At 44.1% G+C, this 20,151-nt stretch overlaps 1 protein-coding gene across 1 annotated transcript; it reads left to right on the top strand.

Annotated features, from left to right (window-relative positions):
* The first annotated feature begins 292 nt into the window (after positions 1–292).
* Positions 293–19,129, top strand: TTC22 (tetratricopeptide repeat domain 22). Its single transcript, XM_040407765.1, has 7 exons — positions 293–871; positions 7,849–7,904; positions 10,345–10,460; positions 14,025–14,143; positions 16,032–16,193; positions 16,421–16,573; positions 17,091–19,129. Exons 1-7 carry the CDS (start codon positions 323–325, stop codon positions 17,616–17,618), a joined length of 1,683 nt encoding a protein of 560 aa, XP_040263699.1. The 5' UTR covers positions 293–322; the 3' UTR covers positions 17,619–19,129.
* The last annotated feature ends 1,022 nt before the right edge of the window (positions 19,130–20,151 follow it).

The raw sequence follows: 20,151 nt of genomic DNA, 5'->3' as shown, positions 1-20,151 counted from the left end.
ATTAATCGTATGATGAACTTTACTTTGTACCTTTACAGGGGAGGATCAGTTTGGATTTCTCAGTTTTTTCTTGGCAGGTCTGAACACTTCTCACGTTTATACGGAGTAATTGTCACAAGAGCAGGAATTGTCACAAGAGCAGGAAACTATTGTAACAATAATCGTGGGATTGACTTGCAAAATCTGCACTGAAATACTAGGGTGAGAAGGGAATTCTTCAGGGCCTCTCCCTGTCTAAGCTCCTCCCGAGTTACAGGTGACTCAAACCAGACATACAAGTATAGAGAGCAGGTAGGACAAGAGGTACATTGCTCTGCCAACCATGGAGGAAGAACACAACGTGGACATAGAAACTCTCATAGACGAGTTTGAATATATTCCTGGTTATTTCCACTTGGAAATGAACCTCAACTTTGAGTCCTGCACCCCGCCACACTTGAGGAGAAGAGACATCAAACTGAAGCAAGAAGCCCTTCAGTTCCAGCTGGAGGTTGACTCCAGCTTCCAGCATTTTGGAATCAGGAATTTATCGGGTGTTTTTTCCTTCTACCTGGATGAGGTTGACAAAGCCAAGGAGATCTTTATAAACATTTGCAATCAGGACCCCAATAATCTGAATGCATGGGCAAACCTGGCCTATGTCTACGACAAGCTGAATATGGAGGAAGAGGCCTCGCAGTCTGTAGATAAGTTATCTCATCTGATGGACCTGGATACACGTGAGGATAGACATATGGCTGCCCGATGCCTGGCAGAACAGGGCTACGCTCATGCATTTGATGTGGGCCAGATGACCGAGAAAGACAACATGGAGAAACTGATCACAGGAATCAGTCTGTATGATAAAGCTGTCACCTATGGAAAACACAAGGTCAGTTTAACATGATATAGTCTACGTATACAATAGTTCCTTCAAGGTAACTTGGCATCTGCTACCTGCTTAATAAAGGGGTTTTCCAGTTTTGATAACCCAATTTCCATACACCCTATTAGGGAATTCTGGGTTACTAGAGGGGATCCTCTTTTCAGGATCCTCATTTCTTGGTCAGAGGATAGAGCAGTAACAATGAGCGTCTCTCGCTCTGGAGGACCTGCCCTGTCCTGCATTAAATCGACAACCAATTAATTTGAATGGGCAATGTGCTATGCTTCACTTCCCCTGTGGTGGCGCTGCAGGGAATGTGAGCACCTACAGCCAGATTTCAGATTACAGCTGATCACTGGGGTCTCAACAGGAGGACACTTTGTCATCTTCTTATTTTAAAGGAACCCTTCCAACAGGTAGGGATTGTCTAAAGTGGAGAAACCTCTTAAAGGGGTCTTCTAGGAGTTCGACATTGATCAGCTATCCTCAGGATAGATCATCACTATCAAATGGGCGGGGGTTGCGACTCCAGGTAATCTCGCCGATCAGCTGTTTGATGGAGCCATGGCCTCCTCACAATATACCAAGGACAGAATGATACATTATATAGCGGCTTCACTTGGTATTGCAGCCTCAGCCCATTCATTTGAGTGGGACCAAGCGGCACCTAGGCCATGTGACCGATGAAAGTGACGTCATCGGTCTACAAAGAGGCAGCAGGTCTTCAAACAGCTTATCGGTGGGAGCGCCGGGAGTCGGATCCCTACTGAAGAGATATAGATGACCTGTCCTGAGCTGAGAATAGACTATCAATATCAAATCCCCAGAAAACCCCTTTAAAGAGGACCTGTTAGGTTGAAAACTGCTTGCCTGTCCTAATGTATACTGCCCCCCTGCATATAGTGCTTTTTTCTGTTTACACTCCCCTCCCCCCCCTTTTCTGTATATATGGTTCCTGAGCCTATTTTGTGCCCTATATACTAATTGAGAGCGATGGCCCTACTGTGTGGAGCCTACAGCCGCGCTCTGTCCAATCATACCGGATAGACTCAGGTCAACACTCAGGGAGCATTCTATTGAACAGGGTGGGGGTGGGGGGGATATAAAAAGAAAAAAAAAAGGCTATACTCAGTGGAGAGTGGGTATAAGGACAGGTTAGCAGTATGCATTATTCAAACTCATGACATCCTCTCCTGACACGTCTGTTTTGGTAACTACTTGCATTACCCATGTAATAATAATTCTAGAACATTCATTCTTATGACTCTATGTTCTGCCATTCCTGTAATATTCCTGCTAAAAGTTATGGATGAATTACTAGCAGTTTGCAATGTAGGTCCTTGATGGGTATTATCAGTTGGGGGTGTGTCCCTAAAGAGTCTGACGCTATCCAATCAGTGCTGCCAGTATCAGACAGTGCGTGGAGACACTCCCAAATGGTAACATCCATCTGGACCTCCATTGCAAACTAAAGGAATGGCACAATATATGTAGCAAGGCCTTGATGATCCGGAGAAAGTCTGGCCAGGGCGTCAGTGTGATGGGTGTCTTAACTGTAGTCCCTCACAAGAAGCAAAGTCTGTATCACTGTGATCGTGGGTAACCTTGCTGGTTCCTATGCTTTAGCCACGCAGATTCTAAGCTGGGTGTACATAACATTATGTTACAAACCATTTGCAGATACCCCCTCTACTGGGGTAGAAGTGAAAGGAGGATTCTGGGAGTTGTAGTTTCAAAACAGCAGGTTATAGAGAGAGCAAATGGCGATGCTATTTGCCATATTATGTGATTACTGAGAACATTCTCTTTAACCCCTTAAAGGGGTTATCCGATCCTGTAAACACAGGATGTCTAGGTCTCTCATACAGAATATACTTACCTGTTATCCAATGCCTGAATCCCTCCGGATCCCTGCACGGCCGCTGCTGCACTGCATCTCTCTGCCTTGTAGATCACAACATCTGGCGATAGGGGGTGCAGCCAATAGCAGGCCGCGACGGTGACCTGCCCCCTTGCATCACGAGTGACATCGCCCGTGAGCAAGTGACCGTCGCAGCCTGCTATTGGCTGCACCCCCTGTCGCCAGATGTGGTGATCTGCACGGCAGGGAGATGCAGCAGCAGCCGCGCAGGGATCCAATTTGCAAGACAAATTCTGGGGCATCTATTGTTACAACTCTATGTTATGCCATTCCTCTGTTATTCCTGCTAGATGTTTATGAATGAATTGCCAGCAGTCCGAAGTAAAGGGTCCAACTGGGTGTTACCAGTAGGGGGTGTGTCCCTGCACAGTCTGACACTATCCACTCAGTGCTGCCAGTGTCAGACTGTGCAAGGACACCCCCCCAACTGGTAACATCCATGTGGACCTCTACTGCAGACTGGAAGTAATTCATTCATAAACCACTAAAATGAACAACAGAGGAACAGCCCAACATAGAGTCATAAGAATAGATGCTCCAGAATTGTTATTACATGGGGGGTGCGAGTAGTTACTAACACACACGTCAGGAGAGGTGACAGCCCCTCTTTAAGGACCGAAAGAATATTTTCATGTTGACGTCACCACATTCAGAAAGCCATAACATTAGTATTTTTCTATAGATATAGTCGTATGGGCTCTATTTTATAACGGCAGCATTTTGGGGTACATATAACGTATTGAGTATTATTAACTCTTTCTTGGAGGATGGAAACAAACAGCAATTCCACTATATCATGCCTCCCAACCGTCTCTCTTTTGGAGGGACAGTCCCTCTTTTTGACCCAAGTCCCTCTGGTCCTCTTTGATCCTTAAATGTCCCTCTTTTTGAACCGGGGAATTAATGCATAAATGTGCATTAATACATTTACTAAATTGCTCCTTACTAAACTATCTGTATGGTTTCTACCGGTATATTAGACCAGAACTTCATTATTTGGTGCAATATGGACCTCAACTTGGGGACACGTCCCCCCTGATGTCAGTCATTGGTTGCAGTAGTGCACGTAGGGGTACTTTCACACTTTCGGCAGAGGATTCCGGCAGGCATTTCTGTCGCCGGAACTGCCCGCCGGATCCGGCAATACAGGCGGCCGCAAACTGATGGCATTTGTCAGACGGATCAGGATCCTGCTCCGTATGACAAATGCATTGAAATGCCGCATCTTCGTCTTTTTTTTTTCGGTCTGAGCATGCGCAGACCGCAATGCCGGATACATTGATTCATTTTGCGGATCGGATGCGGACCCATTCATTTCAATGGTGTGCTGTCCGCATCCGTACTTCCGTCCCACAAAAAAGACAGAGCATGTCCTATTCTTGTCCACATAGGCATTTCTATCATAGGGCTGGCCGTGTCCATTCCGCAAAATGCAGAACGCACACAGACGTATATATATGTCTGTTTTGCGGATCCTCAATTTGCGGACCGCTAAACACATGCGGTCGTGTGAATGCACCATAGTCAGCAGACCCTTCTAACAAAAAAACAATCGTCCAAGGCGGACCACCTTTTTTCGCCTATTATAGTCAATGATACATTTGTAAAACTGCAAGACGCCTTCTGATGTGGATTCACGCAAAATTGTGTCTGCTCAACATACTTGAACATTATGCAGAGCAAAATGTACTCCAGACACGATAACCTCATCCAGACCCGGAGCAGAACTCATTGATGATTATATAAGCTTTATGGTCCAGCGCTTAGGACACAATAGGCTCTTCATAGTATTGTGCACGCCTCGTAACGCACACAATAGGACTTTTGTTTGCATGCTTTATGAGCATAATCCAAAAAATAATCTCCAGTGACCTTTGCAGATCCTGATGATTTAGTTATTTGCTACTAGAAGTCATAAATCGTGCCTCCAAAATGTGAGGCCATATTCAACATTAAAGGGGTCTTCCCATCTGGGACATTGACGCTGGCCTATCGATAGGCTGATTGGTGCGAGTGCCTCCTCTGGGATCTGCCACTATCTCAAGAATGGAGCCTCAAAGTGAATGGAAAATACATCACGCCTGCGCAGCGTGCCCTCCATTCACTGTAATGGGACTTCTGAAAATCAGTTCTATAGCAGTAAATGAAGGGTTGCCTGAAATGTGCTGCAAGCCCCAGGGGAGCGGAGCAGAACGGAGGATGGGAGTGGTAGTGGCTCTGGCTTCAATAATCCTTCCACCAATGCTCCCTAGGGCCAGGGCAGGCCGGCGTATGATGCTGGAGTCAGTAACCAGGTCAGTTGTACAAGATAAACGTCTCTACTGAAGTGCAGAATGGGAGTTGTAGTACATCCAACCGCAATAAAAACACAGTTTTAAATAATTGACAGTGCATATACAGTACATGCTGCAAATTTTCCAGATCGGAAAACCCACAGCGTATCTGCCAGAATCCTGCAGCAACATAAACGCTGAGGGTTTGTCGCACATGGCAAAGGGTGAAATCCAAAGTGAGAACCTGCAACAGAAATGGACGTGCTGTGGGTTTAAAATCCAAGTTGGATGTGAATTAAACTGCAGAAGTTTTCCATAGCGAGTCTGCAATATACGGGTACCGGCCGCGTGCGCACCGTATCACGGATGCGGACCCATTCACTTGGCTGGGTCTGCAATCCAGAAGATACGCAAGACCACGGAAGCACTATGGAGCGCTTCCGTGGCATTTCGGTCCGTGCCTCCGCAACACAAAAAGATAGAACATGCTCTATTGTTTTGCGGACAGATCTCGGACCCAGTCAAACTGATTTTGGAGGCAGATTTCTTGTATTACACGCCATTTTTGCCACAGATTTTGGAGCTGGTTGTTTCTTTTTTTTTTCTCTGCTTTCCATTGGTTGAATAGGATTTTTAGCGCGGCCGTGTGAATGAGCCCTTAGATTGAGTTTATTTGTTTTTTCCAGCATATTGATTCATAATCGCGTTGCAAAAAAACATGTTCATTCTTAGGGCTCATGCACCCGGCCATTGCCCGGCTATGCCAGCATTGCAGCCTGGCAAAAGGCAAACACCCATTTACTCGAATGGGTCCACAATCTGGAAGGAACGGAGGCACGGAACCCCATGGAAGCACTATGGAGTGCTTCTATAGGGCTTCTCTCCGTGCCTCCGCACTGCAAAAAAAAATCGAACATATTCTATTTTTTTGGGGTGTAGACAGATCATGGACCCAAGTTGAATCAGTCTGCATCCGTCTGCGGCCGCCGCAAGGATGATGCCCATGCATTGGGGAACGCAAATTGCGGTCTCCAATGCACGGAACGGCCGACGTACATCTAGGGGAATGCATTTAAGTGCAATCCCATAAAAGCAAAGAAGTCATACGTTTTCGATTCGCTACTATGGAATGTGACTTGACCCAACGGTCGCATTATGAAATCTGAGTTGCGCAGGACGTCGCTGCCAAGATTGTGCCAAGAAGTTGGCTCTGGTCGACCTCATATCTGATGCAGGTCTGCTATTGACTTTAGGTGGGGTGTGCACTATTACTAGTCAGAAAAACATGGTGGATTCCCTGAGCAGGCGTCAGTTGCTTGTTTTTATTGTGTATTTTAGCCTTAAAAACAATATCCCTTACTTACTTACTGTAAGTCTCCCTGAAGGTTCTTGTGTGCACGCTCAAATAAGGGTGTGTCCCTGGGCAAACAGCACACAAGTAAATCATCCTGGGCGCCATGCCGTGTCATATAAGTCAGCACGCATACCATGGCTGACACTGTTGAACTATTCGTTTCCACCAGGATTACATAGCTCTATAGGAAACAACATGCAAAAATTACACTCGCAATGGCGGACGATTATGTGACCACGAGGACTATATCGGATCTGGTTGCCAGGAATACACTGCCTAGAAAGCGCAATCTTTATGGAGTTGTCTGGATCCGCTACCCCAGGAACTAACCCGTCTAGATAACCACGGTCTTCATCTTAAAGGGTATCTGTCACCAGGTTTATGCTGCCCTAAGGGCGGTGTAATGTAGGGACAGGCACCCTGATTATATGGGCGTGACAAGATTTTGCAGAGTAGCTTTCTTTATTAGGTGCAGCTTGAGACGAACTATGAGTTGTGGGCCGGCTGAATATCAAGGCACGCATAATATTGAGAGGTCTCCTGGCCGCACTGCACCTAAAAGGGTCATGCACACGAATGTGTGCTGGCCATGCCCGTATTGCGGCCCGCAAACAGGGGGTCCGCAATATACGGGGCCCGGATGTTTTTGTACCGCATCACGCATCATGGGTCCGCAATCCGGAAGGTCCAGTGCAGAATGGGGGCACGGAACCCCACAGAAGCACTACTGAGTGCTTCCGTGGGGTTGCTCTCAGTGCCTCCACACTGCAAAAAAAATTGTCTTTTTTTGCGGTGCGGATGGATCACGGACCCATTCAAGTTGAATGGGTCTGGATCCGTCTGCGGAATCCCCATGGACGTTGCCCGTGCATTGGGGACCGCAAACTGCGGTCCCCAGTGCAGGAGACGGACGTGTGCATGAGCCCTAACTGCCACAGCTTCTGACAGATCATATGGCTGGTGGCAGAAGAAGATTTAGGCTACAGCACGACAAAAAGGGTACAACTACACTGCGACATGTGTTGCGCGACAATTTTTGTAATGACAGTCAATGGTATCGCACTGCGACATGCAGTGACTGGATGGAGTTTTTGCAACTGTCGCGTTGCAGTGCGACACCATTGACTATCGTTATAAAAAATGTTGCGCAACTTTTCTGCGACACATGTCGCCATGTAGCTGTAGCCTTATGGTAAGGCTACACGGCGACATTGGTCGCACAACAACCATTGCAGCCAGGTTCTCTGAGTAGCGGTGATCCCATTGAAATGAATGGCATCGCCATGCCCATCGGAGGAAATCCAGCACTGTTGGATCTCTTTTGCGACGGATACAGTTAAAGTTGCAAATCTGAATTCTTGCTGCTGTGTGTGATGTGAACTATGTAATACATGGACTATACATGTATGTTAATATTTGATGTCTTCTTTTACAGATCTCCATAGAAGAGAAAAGAAGTTGGTTTTTCACAATGGCGTCTCTGTGTATGAGGTATGTCGCCATCACTACTCATGGCGGCCTTCGTAAAAAAACAATAGTATGACCTTTAGGTTCTAAGACATTGGGGTTACCAAGGAACTGTTGGTAGGTTCACCTACTTCAAGATATGAGAATTTAGATTTTCCCTTGGAAACTAACTTTTCCTAGAGGTGACAGCCGTCATTCATTATAAGCCACTTTACACATAGCGCCCAGTGCAGATTTGATCAGTATTTTGCATCCATATGGGTTTTTTTAAGCCAAAACCAGATGCGGATCCTAAACCCAAAAAAAGTATACGATTTTTAATCATTCTTTTTCTTGGTGCGGGCCTTAAAACACGAATGTATTTCACGTCCGTGTGCTGTCTGTTTTTCCACGCTAAATTCTGTGTGGGCCTTAAAGGAAATGTGTCACCAAAAATGTTCTCTTTTCTGCCAGTTAAAACCAGATAGGGACACATATTCTTTTTTTTTTCTAAACAGTTTTTATTTTATTTTTCTATTTCCTGAACATGATTATGGGGGGCGGCCATCTTGCCTGAGCATTTCTTAACAGCATTTAGAAAGCATTTGGAAAATTGCTTTACGGCAGCCCCATGGGCCATAGACACAATGATCAGGGGGGAAGGTCATTGACTTCTATGGGAGAGTCTTCATGCTCTGTGACCTGTGCAGAGGTCATTGTACAAGGAAAGAATAGATAAGATCTGACAATCGCCTATTTTGAATGGTGGATCCTGTCTTATCTATACATAGAGGTGATATCATTACATGCAGGACTAGAATGACAGATGAGCAGATAACTGCAAGTGATTTGTAATGGTGATGCCTATTATTAGGCTTAGCGGTCAGTGAAAACTGCAGGGTTTTATGGTTTTTGTTTAAATATAGATATTGACATGGAAAATTAAAAAAAGTGACATAAAAAAAATCTTTAGAAAAACATGATTTAAACAATAGGTCATTGTCTGATGACACATTCCCTTGTGGTTCCAAGTTTGAAAGTTATCCACGAGATAAAGGGTTAGCTATCTGATCAGTGGGGGGTCCGAGTCCGACCCCTGGGATCCCCATGAATCCTGAGAATGGTAATACCATTCCCCTGTCTGGTCGGACCGGTCGAGCATGCACGATGCTGCGCCATTCTTTCTCTATGGAACCGCCAAGAGATAGCCAAGGGCCATATTCAGCTATGTCTGGTAGTCCCATACGAATGAACTGACGAGACCAACGCTCCTTTCACTATGGGGGCTCCGGGCCTCTATTCTTATGATTGGCCAGACCTACACCAATCAGATACCTATCACTCATCCTTATGGTTGGACAACCCTTATAATGATAGATAAAATAATGATCAGCTGCATGTATTTTTTAAGCAATTTTTGCTGAAGATATCTGGCATATTTTAAACCAATTTGGGCACATAAAAAAATAAAAATGTCCATCTCAGTATGCAGTATTTCCAGGTTGGTCATGTGTGAAGAAGACACACAGGGAAATCTATCATGAAGGGCATTTTTTAAATCAGGGGAGATTTATCAAAACTGCTGCAAAGGAAAACTGGCTTAGTTTTCCGATAGCAACCAATCAGATTGCTTCTTTCATTTGCCAAAGGAGCTCTGAAAAATGAAAGGTGAAATCTGATTGGTTGCTATGGGCAACTAAGCCAGTTATTCTTTGCAGCAGTTTTGATAAATGTCCCCAAGTTTCTGTTGAGTCTGAGTTGCTTGACAACGTCATGCGTTGTTTGATAAATCGGGCCCATCTTAAAACGTAACACTTTTGTCCTGTAATGTTTACTCCACTACTGCAGAAGGAATACGCCTTTTTTGGCCACTTTTCAAAAAGTCGCCGGGGGAGATTTATCAGACTGGTGTAAAGTAAAACTGGTTTAGTTGTCCATAGCATACTTACCAACGTTTCAGTTGATAAAATCGGGACATCTAAGCCCCGCCCCTGGGAACGGCACTATTTCACCCGGAAACAACCACTAACGGGCACGGTCTGTGTTAGCCCCACCTATTTTCAGCCTGGGACAATGCAAATCTGCCAGGACTGTCTCTGAAAGGACAGGAACGGTCCTGCCAAATTCGGGACAGTTGGCAACTATGCTATAGCAACCAATCAGACTCCACATTTCATTTTTCACAGCTCCTTTGGAATATAAAAGGTGGAATCTGATTGGTTGCTATGGGCAACTGAGCCAGTTCTTCTTTACACCAGTTTGATAAATCTCCCCACAGTGGATAAATTGCCTAATTATCATACCTAACCACGATCATTTATCCACTCACTATTCAAAAGTCGCAAGAGTGGCGTATAATCACACATAAAGTATTATAGTGTGAAGTCCCTTCAATAGTCCTCACCTGCTGTAACCCCACAAATGCCTACACAGTCGGTTGGTTCGAGGACAGGAGTCATTGATTGCTTCCTTCCTGTGATTCCAGGTTAGATGAAATATTAATAAAAAAAGAACACGCTGGAAAAAAACGGCTGCAGTTTTACAACAAGACGCTGATGCTGCTGCGGGAAGCCGTAAAGTCATCCAACAATCAATACAAAGGTAGCGTATGCTGTACCTTATAATAGGACGGTTCTTATTACAGGCTCAGTTTACCAATCCTTTGTTACATGGGAAGTTCTTTGACATTCCAGGTTCTTTCAATTATTAAGACTTATGTCAATGTGGCTTGTATATTCTTGTTTTTTGTGTCTCTTTACATGGATTATACTAGAAGAAGAATAACACTTTACTACATAGAAAATGTACATTTAGTTAAAGAGGCTCTGTCAGCATGATGAACCGTATTAAACCAAGCATATCAAGCCTGGTAGGGTTGATCATGCTGATTAAAACAATACTTTTCTTTTATTTGTATGTTATACAGCTGCAAAGATAAGTGGTTTTTATTCATATGCAAATGAGCACATTGGAGCACCAGGGGGCAGGGCTGAATCCTTGGAGCACTACTTTTAGGCTGAGTTCACACGGGCGAGATTTCCGCGAGGGTGCAATGTGTGAGGTGAACGCATTGCAACCCGCACTGAATCTGGACCCATTCATTTCTATGGGGCTGTGCACATGAGCTGTGATTTTCACGCATCACTTATGCATTGCGTGAAAATCGCAGCATGCTCTATATTGTGCGTTTATCACGCAACGCAGGCCCCATAGAAGTGAATGGGGCTGAGTGAAAATCGCAAGCATCCGCAATCAAGTGCGGATGCGGTGCGATTTTCACGCATGGTTGCTAAGATGACAGTCTATTCACTGTATTATTTTCCCTTATAACATGGTTATAAGGGAAAATAATAGCATTCTTTAATACAGAATGCTTAGTAGGTGGTCAATTGAGGGTTAAAAAAATAATAATAATTTACTCACCTTCTCCTCTTGATCGCGTAGCTGCCGGTCTCTTCTTACTTCTTTAATCATGAGCTGCCGGCTAAAGGACCTGTGGTGACGTCAGATCACATGGTCCAATCACATGGTCCAATCACATGGTCCAATCACATGATCCATCACCACTTCCGGGTCCACAATTTCGTTCCCGAAAAAAATAGAACATGTCCTATTCTTGTCCGCAATTGCGGACAAGAATAGGCATTTTCTATTAAGTTCCGGCGATGTGCGATCCACATAATGCGGAAAGCACATTGCCGGTGTCCGTGTTTTGCGGATCCGCAAAACACACACGGACGTCTGAATGGACCCTCAATGGGTCAAAAAAAAAATAACTGAAGTTACTCCGTGTGCATTCCAATTACGTATGTCCGTATTTCCGTTCTGCAAAAAAATAGAACATGTCCTATTATTGTCCGCATTACGGACAAGGATAGGACTGTTCTATTAGGGGCCAGCTGTTCGTTCCGCAAAATACGGAATGCAAATGGACGTCATCCGTATTTTTTGCAGATCCGTTTCTTGTGGACCGCAAAATACATACGGTCGCGAGCATGAGCCTTACTCAGTGGATGTGTGTACTGTCTGGCGAGACCATGGACATTACATGCTTGTGATTCACTGACGTATGAAAAAGTCCTTAGAGATTTGAGCTCTAAAGCCTGTAGAGGTATGAATGCATGTGATACAGGCTGTAACTCAATATCTATGTGTTTAAAAAAGTAATAATCCAATATGGAAACCGTAAAAATACCTGTATTTCTGTATATCCATTTGAAGGAAAATTGTCTTAAAATTGTCTAGTAACGGAGTCAACACAGTACACCGTGCCCTATATATATATATATTTTTATATATATATATATATATATATATAGTACAGACCAAAAGTTTGGACACACCTTCTCATTCAAAGAGTTTTCTTTATTTTCATGACTATGAAGGCATCAAAACTATGAATTAACACATGTGGAATTATATACATAACAAAGTGTGAAACAACTGAAAATATGTCATATTCTAGGTTCTTCAAAGTAGCCACCTTTTGCTTTGATTACTGCTTTGCACACTCTTGGCATTCTCTTGATGATCTTCAAGAGGTAGTCCCCTGAAATGGTCTTCCAACAGTCTTGAAGGAGTTCCCAGAGATGCTTAGCACTTGTTGGCCCTTTTGCCTTCACTCTGCGGTCCAGCTCACCCCAAACCATCTCGATTGGGTTCAGGTCCGGTGACTGTGGAGGCCAGGTCATCTGGCGCAGCACCCCATCACTCTCCTTCATGGTCAAATAGCCCTTACTTTCAAAGTTTTCCCAATTTTTCGGCTGACTGACTGACCTTCATTTCTTAAAGCAATGATGGCCACTCGTTTTTCTTTACTTAGCTGCTTTTTTCTTGCCATAATACAAATTCTAACAGTCTATTCAGTAGGACTATCAGCTGTGTATCCACCTGACTTCTCCTCAACGCAACTGATGGTCCCAACCCCATTTATAAGGCAAGAAATCCCACTTATTAAACCTGACAGGGCACACCTGTGAAGTGAAAACCATTTCAGGGGACTACCTCTTGAAGCTCATCAAGAAAATGCCAAGAGTGTGCAAAGCAGTAATCAAAGCAAAAGGTGGCTACTTTGAAGAACCTAGAATATGACATATTTTCAGTTGTTTCACACTTGTTTGTTATGTATATAATTCTACGTGTTAATTCATAGTTTTAATGCCTTCATAGTCATGAAAATAACGAAAACTCTTTGAATGAGAAGGTGTGTCCAAACTTTTGGTCTGTACTGTATATCTCCTCCAGAAGGAAGAAAATGGTCACTCTAGTGCCACCTGCAGTTGGCTACTCTGTAAGTCATTGTTTAAACCCATTAAAGGGGTTGGCCCAACTCACACATTGGTGGCATATCACAAGGGTATGCCATCAATGTCAGATAGGTGCAGGTCCCACCTTTAGGATCCACACCTATCTCTAGAACGGGGCCCCCAAAGCCCAATTCTATGGGAATTCAGAAAAAAAGACCTGAGCGAGCGTGCGCAGCTATTTCTGGAGCTCCCATAGAAGTGAATGGAGAGCGCATGTGTGGCCACCTTTCCATTCACCTCTTTGGGAGTTCCAGAAATAGCCAAGGCGGTGCTCCCAAAGAAGTGAATAGAGGGTGGCTGTGCTTGCGCGGTGCACCCTGTTTCACCCCGTTTTAGAGATAGATGCAGATCGCAGAAGTGAGACCCGCACCTATCTGACATTGGTGGCATATCCTAGGGATTATAGTTGCAGATTGAGGCGCAGATAACCTGTGTGTCGCAATCTGTGCCAGAAATACGCCTATTTCTGGATAGTAAATCACCCCCTTAGTGTTTACTTAGCAAGCAAGGTAGGTGTCTTGTCACGGATGACTCGTTCAGGTAAATTATAGGGATTAAGGCCACACCAACACACACACATACACTGATGGTACAGGTTATTGTCAGGCAGCTCTCACCTTTCCCATTCTTAAAGGGAACACAACAAAGGTTGTGTATTTTCTCACCTGGAGACAACTAACTTCGCAATCGACATGATGTACTGTATGTCATGTGCAGAGCCAGATTAACCATGGCCGGACATCCATTCTCCATTATCAAGTCTTTCTAATGAACCCTTCTACTGTGAATCATCCTAAATACGTAAAATGAAGCGCTCCTATGTCCTGTATTCACACGTATGTTATTACGTATCTCCTAGCTTTGTCTTGGTGCTACATCGGGATGATGCTGGAAAAACAACATTCCTTTCCTACCACACCAATGGGAATTCATGACTACGGATTTTCAGGAACAGACGCCTTGGACTGCTTTAGCAAGGTTTGTGCCAAAACATCTTGTTTTCTACATGCTTATAGAATTACGATGTGTAGGAACCTGCGGTCCTAGGTTCTCCGTGACTCCTAAACCGCCTGATACCAGGGATAGCCTATGCAAAGCAGAGTCGAATGCGAGGATTGTAGTAGACACGCTCTGAGTTCTCTGAGAGTTGATACTGCGGCTGTAATGGATTGTTTGTTTACATATTCTATATGCATATAATTCTCCTGCTGCGCCACCACAGGAAAAATGAAGTATTACACGGTACATATTAAAATCAATGGACTGTCCGTGTTATGCATGAACAATCTACTTTTTGCAGCTACTCTCCACTCTGGTTAAGGCCTCATGCACACAACCGTGTCCATTTTGTGGTCCACAAACCGCAGATCCACAAACTATGGATGCGGTGTGTGCTGTCCGCATATTTTTTGCAGATCCATATACTTCAGTGGGACCGTGGTCCGCATTTTGCAGACTTTTTTTTTTTACAGAACGAACATACGGATGCAGAAAGAGCACAGATAATCCATGTACTTTCCACGTCTGTATGTCCATTCTGCAAAAAGTTAGAACATGTCCTATACTTGGCCGCAAAATATGGACCATGGACCCCATTGACGTCAATGGGTCGGCAAAAAAAATGCGGATGCAACGTGGACGGTATCCGTACGGTTGTGTGCCTGAGTACTAATGGCGCCTTCACACACGGCAGATTTGGTTGCAGAAATTTTCTGCAACTGAAAATGAGTTCCATTCACCTGAATGGAGCTTGCACGGGGGAGTAGCTAGGGCCCAGGAGCCTGAGGGGGCCAAAGACCCTTGTGCCACATAAGACACTGGCATTATAGAAAGTGCATACTGGTCAATTTACACCTCTGGCTGGAGGGAAGGGGTTAGGTTAAGAATTTGGCATGAGGGGGTGCCCTTTCAATGTTTGCCTCAGGCAGCAGGAAGGCTATGTGCTCCCCTGCCCCTTGCCAACAAGCACTGAGGGACGGGGGCCCAAGCTGAAATCTTGCACCAGGGCCCATGAGCTTTTAGCTATGCCCCTGAGCTTGCAGATATCCATGTGCTTGCCACCAAAACAACCCCATTCAGATTAATAAAAGTGATTTTAAGTCACAGAAATGTATGCAACAAATTGTGCAGCATGTGAAGGCACCCTAATACATGAGGGTGCCGAATGGAGGGACCACCCTTTTCACTGATTAAAATTAAGCAAAATAAAAAATAATAATTCACAAAAAATTGTTGTAAATCGTCCACTGCTTGAAAAATGTTTATTGTTTTTACCTGACTGGACATTTGTAGACATTTAGGGGTGTAGCTGTAGGGAGCAGAGGTAGCGGTTTTATCAGGGTATTGGTGTGAAAGGGACCCAAAGACATTGATGAAACATGATATAAGGTAGGTGGGGGCCCTTCTTACAAATGTTGCATTGGGACCCTGGAGTTCAAAGGGAACCTGACACTAGATGTTAAGACACCAAACCACCAGAATGTCGTTCGCCTGCTGGGTTTTAGCATTCTAGACATGTCCGTCTCAAACACACCATTTTAGCATTGTCTCTAAAAAGAAGACGTTATATTACAGCGCATGCTATATGTAAGAACTGAGAAGAGTCTAGTAGCATCCAGCGCATGTGCAGTGTACTTGCCTCAACTTCCATCTGAAGGGCTAGAACTCTTCTCCAGTCATTTGCACGTAGCAGGCACTGTATTGTATTGCTGATTATTTTTAGGTGCAGTTCTAAAATGCAGAGTTTCAAGCACTAAATCCAAGCAGAAGAATCACAGGAAAGTGGTTTCAAGCCCTACAATCAAGTAACAGCTCTGTAGACACTATTGACCTGCTAATAATTAGTGCCTTTCTTCATCACAAACAGGCCATAGAAATAGGCAAAGGCGACCCTCTGATCCTAAACCGTCTGGCCAAAATATTTCACTTTTTGGGAAAGCAAGAAATGGCTACTGGAATCTGTAACATGGCGCTGAGTGCCCTTCAAGACCCAAAACTGAACTGGCAGGCTTACTGCACACGGTCCCAGGTAATCACATACTTTATAGTGTGGAGTCCTAATCGTCTCCACCCGGACCCCCCACCCAATTTTATGTTTACATTTTTTAGTATGTATCTACCCTATATAGTGTTACATAAAGTGTATCGTCCCCGCTGTCTCATTTTTTCTTGAGATTTTCTTTCAGTTGATTGTTCTACCTTTGCAGTGTCTTGTTCTTGCTGAATATTAAGCTTTTTACATTTGCTTCGGTTTAGATTTTTATCTGGATGTACATGCGAGACTTGGAACGAGCCAAGTTAGGGTTAGGAGGACTGCCGGACAGAAACCATCTTACCAATGCCAAATGTGACCTGGAAAGCATCATAGATGTATACCCCTGCCTGAAAACATATCTGGAAATGGGGCAAGTGAGTACCGCTGAACTCTGATTGACGGATTCATTAGGTCATGTTGTTTGAAAAACATATGGAAAACTACACCAATACTAAAGTGAAAAAAAAACATTGCTTCTTTCTTCCAGAAACAGCTCCACCCCTGTCCATGGGTAGTGACTTGGTATTGCAGCTCAGCTCTATAATGAAGCGAATGAGGCTGAGGAGCAATACGAGGGCAATCTGTGGACAGGTGTGGCGTTGTTTGTGGCAGAAATTAGCTATTGTTTCCAATCCTGTACAACCCTTTAAAAAGGGGTTGTTCCCCTTTGGGGGCCTTTCTGCCAGACACTCTGACCTCACTTAGTTGCCTTTGCCAAAGCAAAATGTCCAAATTATTTACTGTGAATAAGATGAGGCAACACTTTTCTATACTTTTATGATGTGATAGTATTGCTGCTTCTTGGTACCGTCTATAGGCCCACGTGACTGTATGTGTATACTCCATAGTACCAGCCATTGTTCTTACAATTCCTCTTCATCTTCATTTGAGGTGTATTATTACATGGGTGTGGACTCGGTGCAGGGGCTGATGTTAACTGACGAAGATTCCATAAACCATGCTTTAGTTTGCATCGCCAAAGCCATGGAGTATGACCTGGCCGACACCCTGCCTGAACTGCAGTTGCTGAAGGGAAAATGCCTGCAAGTGAAAGGGGAGGAACTGAATGCAAGTGAGTGCTTCAAGAAAGCCATAGAGCTGGAGAGCAAAGGCTCCCAGGCCACAGAGACCTTCAGACATTTAATGGAAGCATTACTCAGCCTCTATAGCCATACCAAGATGGACGCCGAGACGCTGATCCAGGAGGTGGAATTTTGGGTGAAAGAAGCTCAGCAGAAATATGAAGTAGAGTCAGTAAGTCAAGAGCTACAGACTGTCTGCAGAAATAACACGACGGAGATTGTCAATCTTTCCAAAGCAATGATAGCAGCAGGTAAAATGGACTTGGTGAGGCTTTTGTTTCAGTCTATGATGGTGAAACCCAGAATGAGACTGAGCAGCCGCTCCTCTTCCTTCTAAGCGGTGGCTTCATTCAGAACACAATACAAAAAGACTGTCCATTATCATTGGGGTTATTTTCACCAATGACATCTCTATGGGGTTTGTAGGTTCTTGCCATATTGATGTTGGTTTGCTAATTAAAGGAGTTTTATGGGTTATAGATATTGATGACCTAATGAACTAATGCTATATGCATTCTATACATTGAATATGATGTACTTAGCAAATATATTTTGATCAGAATAATTTGGACCCATCCACCACGGCAAGGTGACCTCATTCTGGATGGAAACCTACTCCATAAGATACCTCTCTCTGAACCCACTGACCTCTTATTCATTTAGCTACAGCAGGCTACACATGTATACTGTGTCTGCTCTGTTTGTTACCTCTCTCTTTGCCAGCATGCCTTCAGGGAGAGAAGACTACAGCTATATATTGGGTTCGTTAGGTGTGTGCCTTCATCTTGGTTAGGCATTCATAACTAAGCCATCCTTTCTTTATGATGCATTTAGTGCAGTACACATAGCTAAAGTGTCGGACTGGGCTGTCTAGGGCCCACCAGTAAAATTTATTTTGAGGGCCCACCATACGGATACATCCAAATATTACCTGCTTACACATCTGCAAGACGCTACAAGATAATTAACTCTGGCAGGTCTCTTGGATTCAAGGACACTGGCCATCCTGCCTCTGTACCTATAAGTCATCTCAGCCACATAAACGTGTCCATAATAATAAACTGGGGAGTTTCTTAAATATTCTCCCCAGTTTTTTATATGAACTTAGGCTGGTTGAGGTGTTGAACACTGCCTATCTATATGTAGTGCAGTCAGTTAATTGTGTTATGTGCAGGGTGTGGGAGGCTAGGCGGATTCACCTGTACCCAAGCCTGCATAGCTGTCTCCCTGAATTCATTGAAGGCCTGCTGGCACAGAGAGAGGTACCATATAGTGCAGACACTGGCTAGTTATCACGACGATTCATTTATTTTAAAGAAACAATAACTGCCCAATGATGCACAAAATGCTCAATAACGGTAAGGTGATCATCTCAATAAGTGTGGGTTTCACTAAATGTTGTCTGCTGTCCCTAAATTAATTAGAGGCTAGTAGGCAGAGAGAGGTATCATATAGAGTAGGTTCCCATCTAGAAAGAGGTCACCTTGCCGTAGTGGATGGGCACAAATAATTTTGATTAAAGTATATTTGCTAAGTACCTCATATATTCATTTATATAGTGAATATATAGTATTAGTTTATATATTCTATGTTTGCAGAGTGCTGGTCGAGTGCGTTTGCTTTTACATTTGTAGTTTCAGCCGTTGTGACGAGCACCTGTCCATTCACTTCATTTTTCAGGATGTGCTGACTAACTTGGTCTTATGTTTTTGCACTATCCTTAGGATGTCATCAATATCAGATCAGTGGAGGTCCGACACCCAGAACTAGCTAGTTGCAGCAACTGGCTGAAATAACAGAGTGAACAGAGTTGGTAGCACAGCTCCATACACTGTGTATTGGTCATGCCTGGTTATTGCAGCAGAACTCGGGGTACGGATAAGTGCTTCTGGCTTTATTCTCTGCGTTAGATTAGTGGGGGTGCCAGGTTTCATACCTTGTCTGATCTAATATCGATGACCTATCCTGAGGATAGGTCATCAATATCTAGAACCCAAACAACCCCTTTAAAGGGAACCTGTCACCAACTTTATGCTGACCTCACTGAGGGCAGCATAAACTAGAGACAGAAATGCTGATGTCAGCGGTGTGTCACTCATGAGCTAATAGTAAGTGGTTGCTGAGAACCAGCATCATAATCATTGCAGCCCAGGCCTTGAAAAGAGTCCAGTCTACCTGAGAAGAGTCATGGTTATTGATAATCTCCTGCTCTCTCACCCACCTGCTGATGATTGGCAGTTCTTTCCTAGAGAGAAAGGGAGAAAACTCGGTATTAGACGGTCAGTCATCAGCAGGAGAGCAGGAAGTCATGAATAACCAGGACTCTTCTCAGGTGGCCGCGACTCTTCTCCAGGCCCGGTCTGCAATGATTGTGATGTTGGTTCTCAGCAACCACTTATTTTTAACTTATAAATGACAGACCGCTGAAATCATCTCACCTGTCTCTACTTTATTCTGCTGTTAGTCTGGGCAGCAGAAAGGTGATGACAGGTTCCCTTTAAGGCCTAAATCCACTAAAGAAGCTGCACACTCCTAATGTAATTAGTATTAAAGACTGTCAAAGAATCAAAGGTGACTTCCTGTTGTCACTTTTGCAAAAATCCCCTTTAGTGGAATTAAATAAAGCCAATGTCTCTGCACATAAAAGAAATATAATTACCAAACTTTGATTGCTGCTATAATGTCTGAATGAACATGTGGCAATTTTTATGATTTGGGTGGAACTGGACTTTGAGGCCTGTTTACACTGGCTGCTTATCACAACGATTCATTAGTTTTAAAATGAAAGAAACAATAATTGCCCAATGCTGCACAAAAAGCTCAACGACGGTAAGGTGATCATCTCAATCTACTGTACGTGCAGGTGGCGG

Source organism: Bufo bufo, chromosome 9, assembly GCF_905171765.1.
Source record: "Bufo bufo chromosome 9, aBufBuf1.1, whole genome shotgun sequence".
In the NCBI taxonomy this organism is placed as follows: Eukaryota; Metazoa; Chordata; class Amphibia; order Anura; family Bufonidae; genus Bufo; species Bufo bufo.
This window is presented reverse-complemented; position numbering and strand designations above follow the sequence as displayed.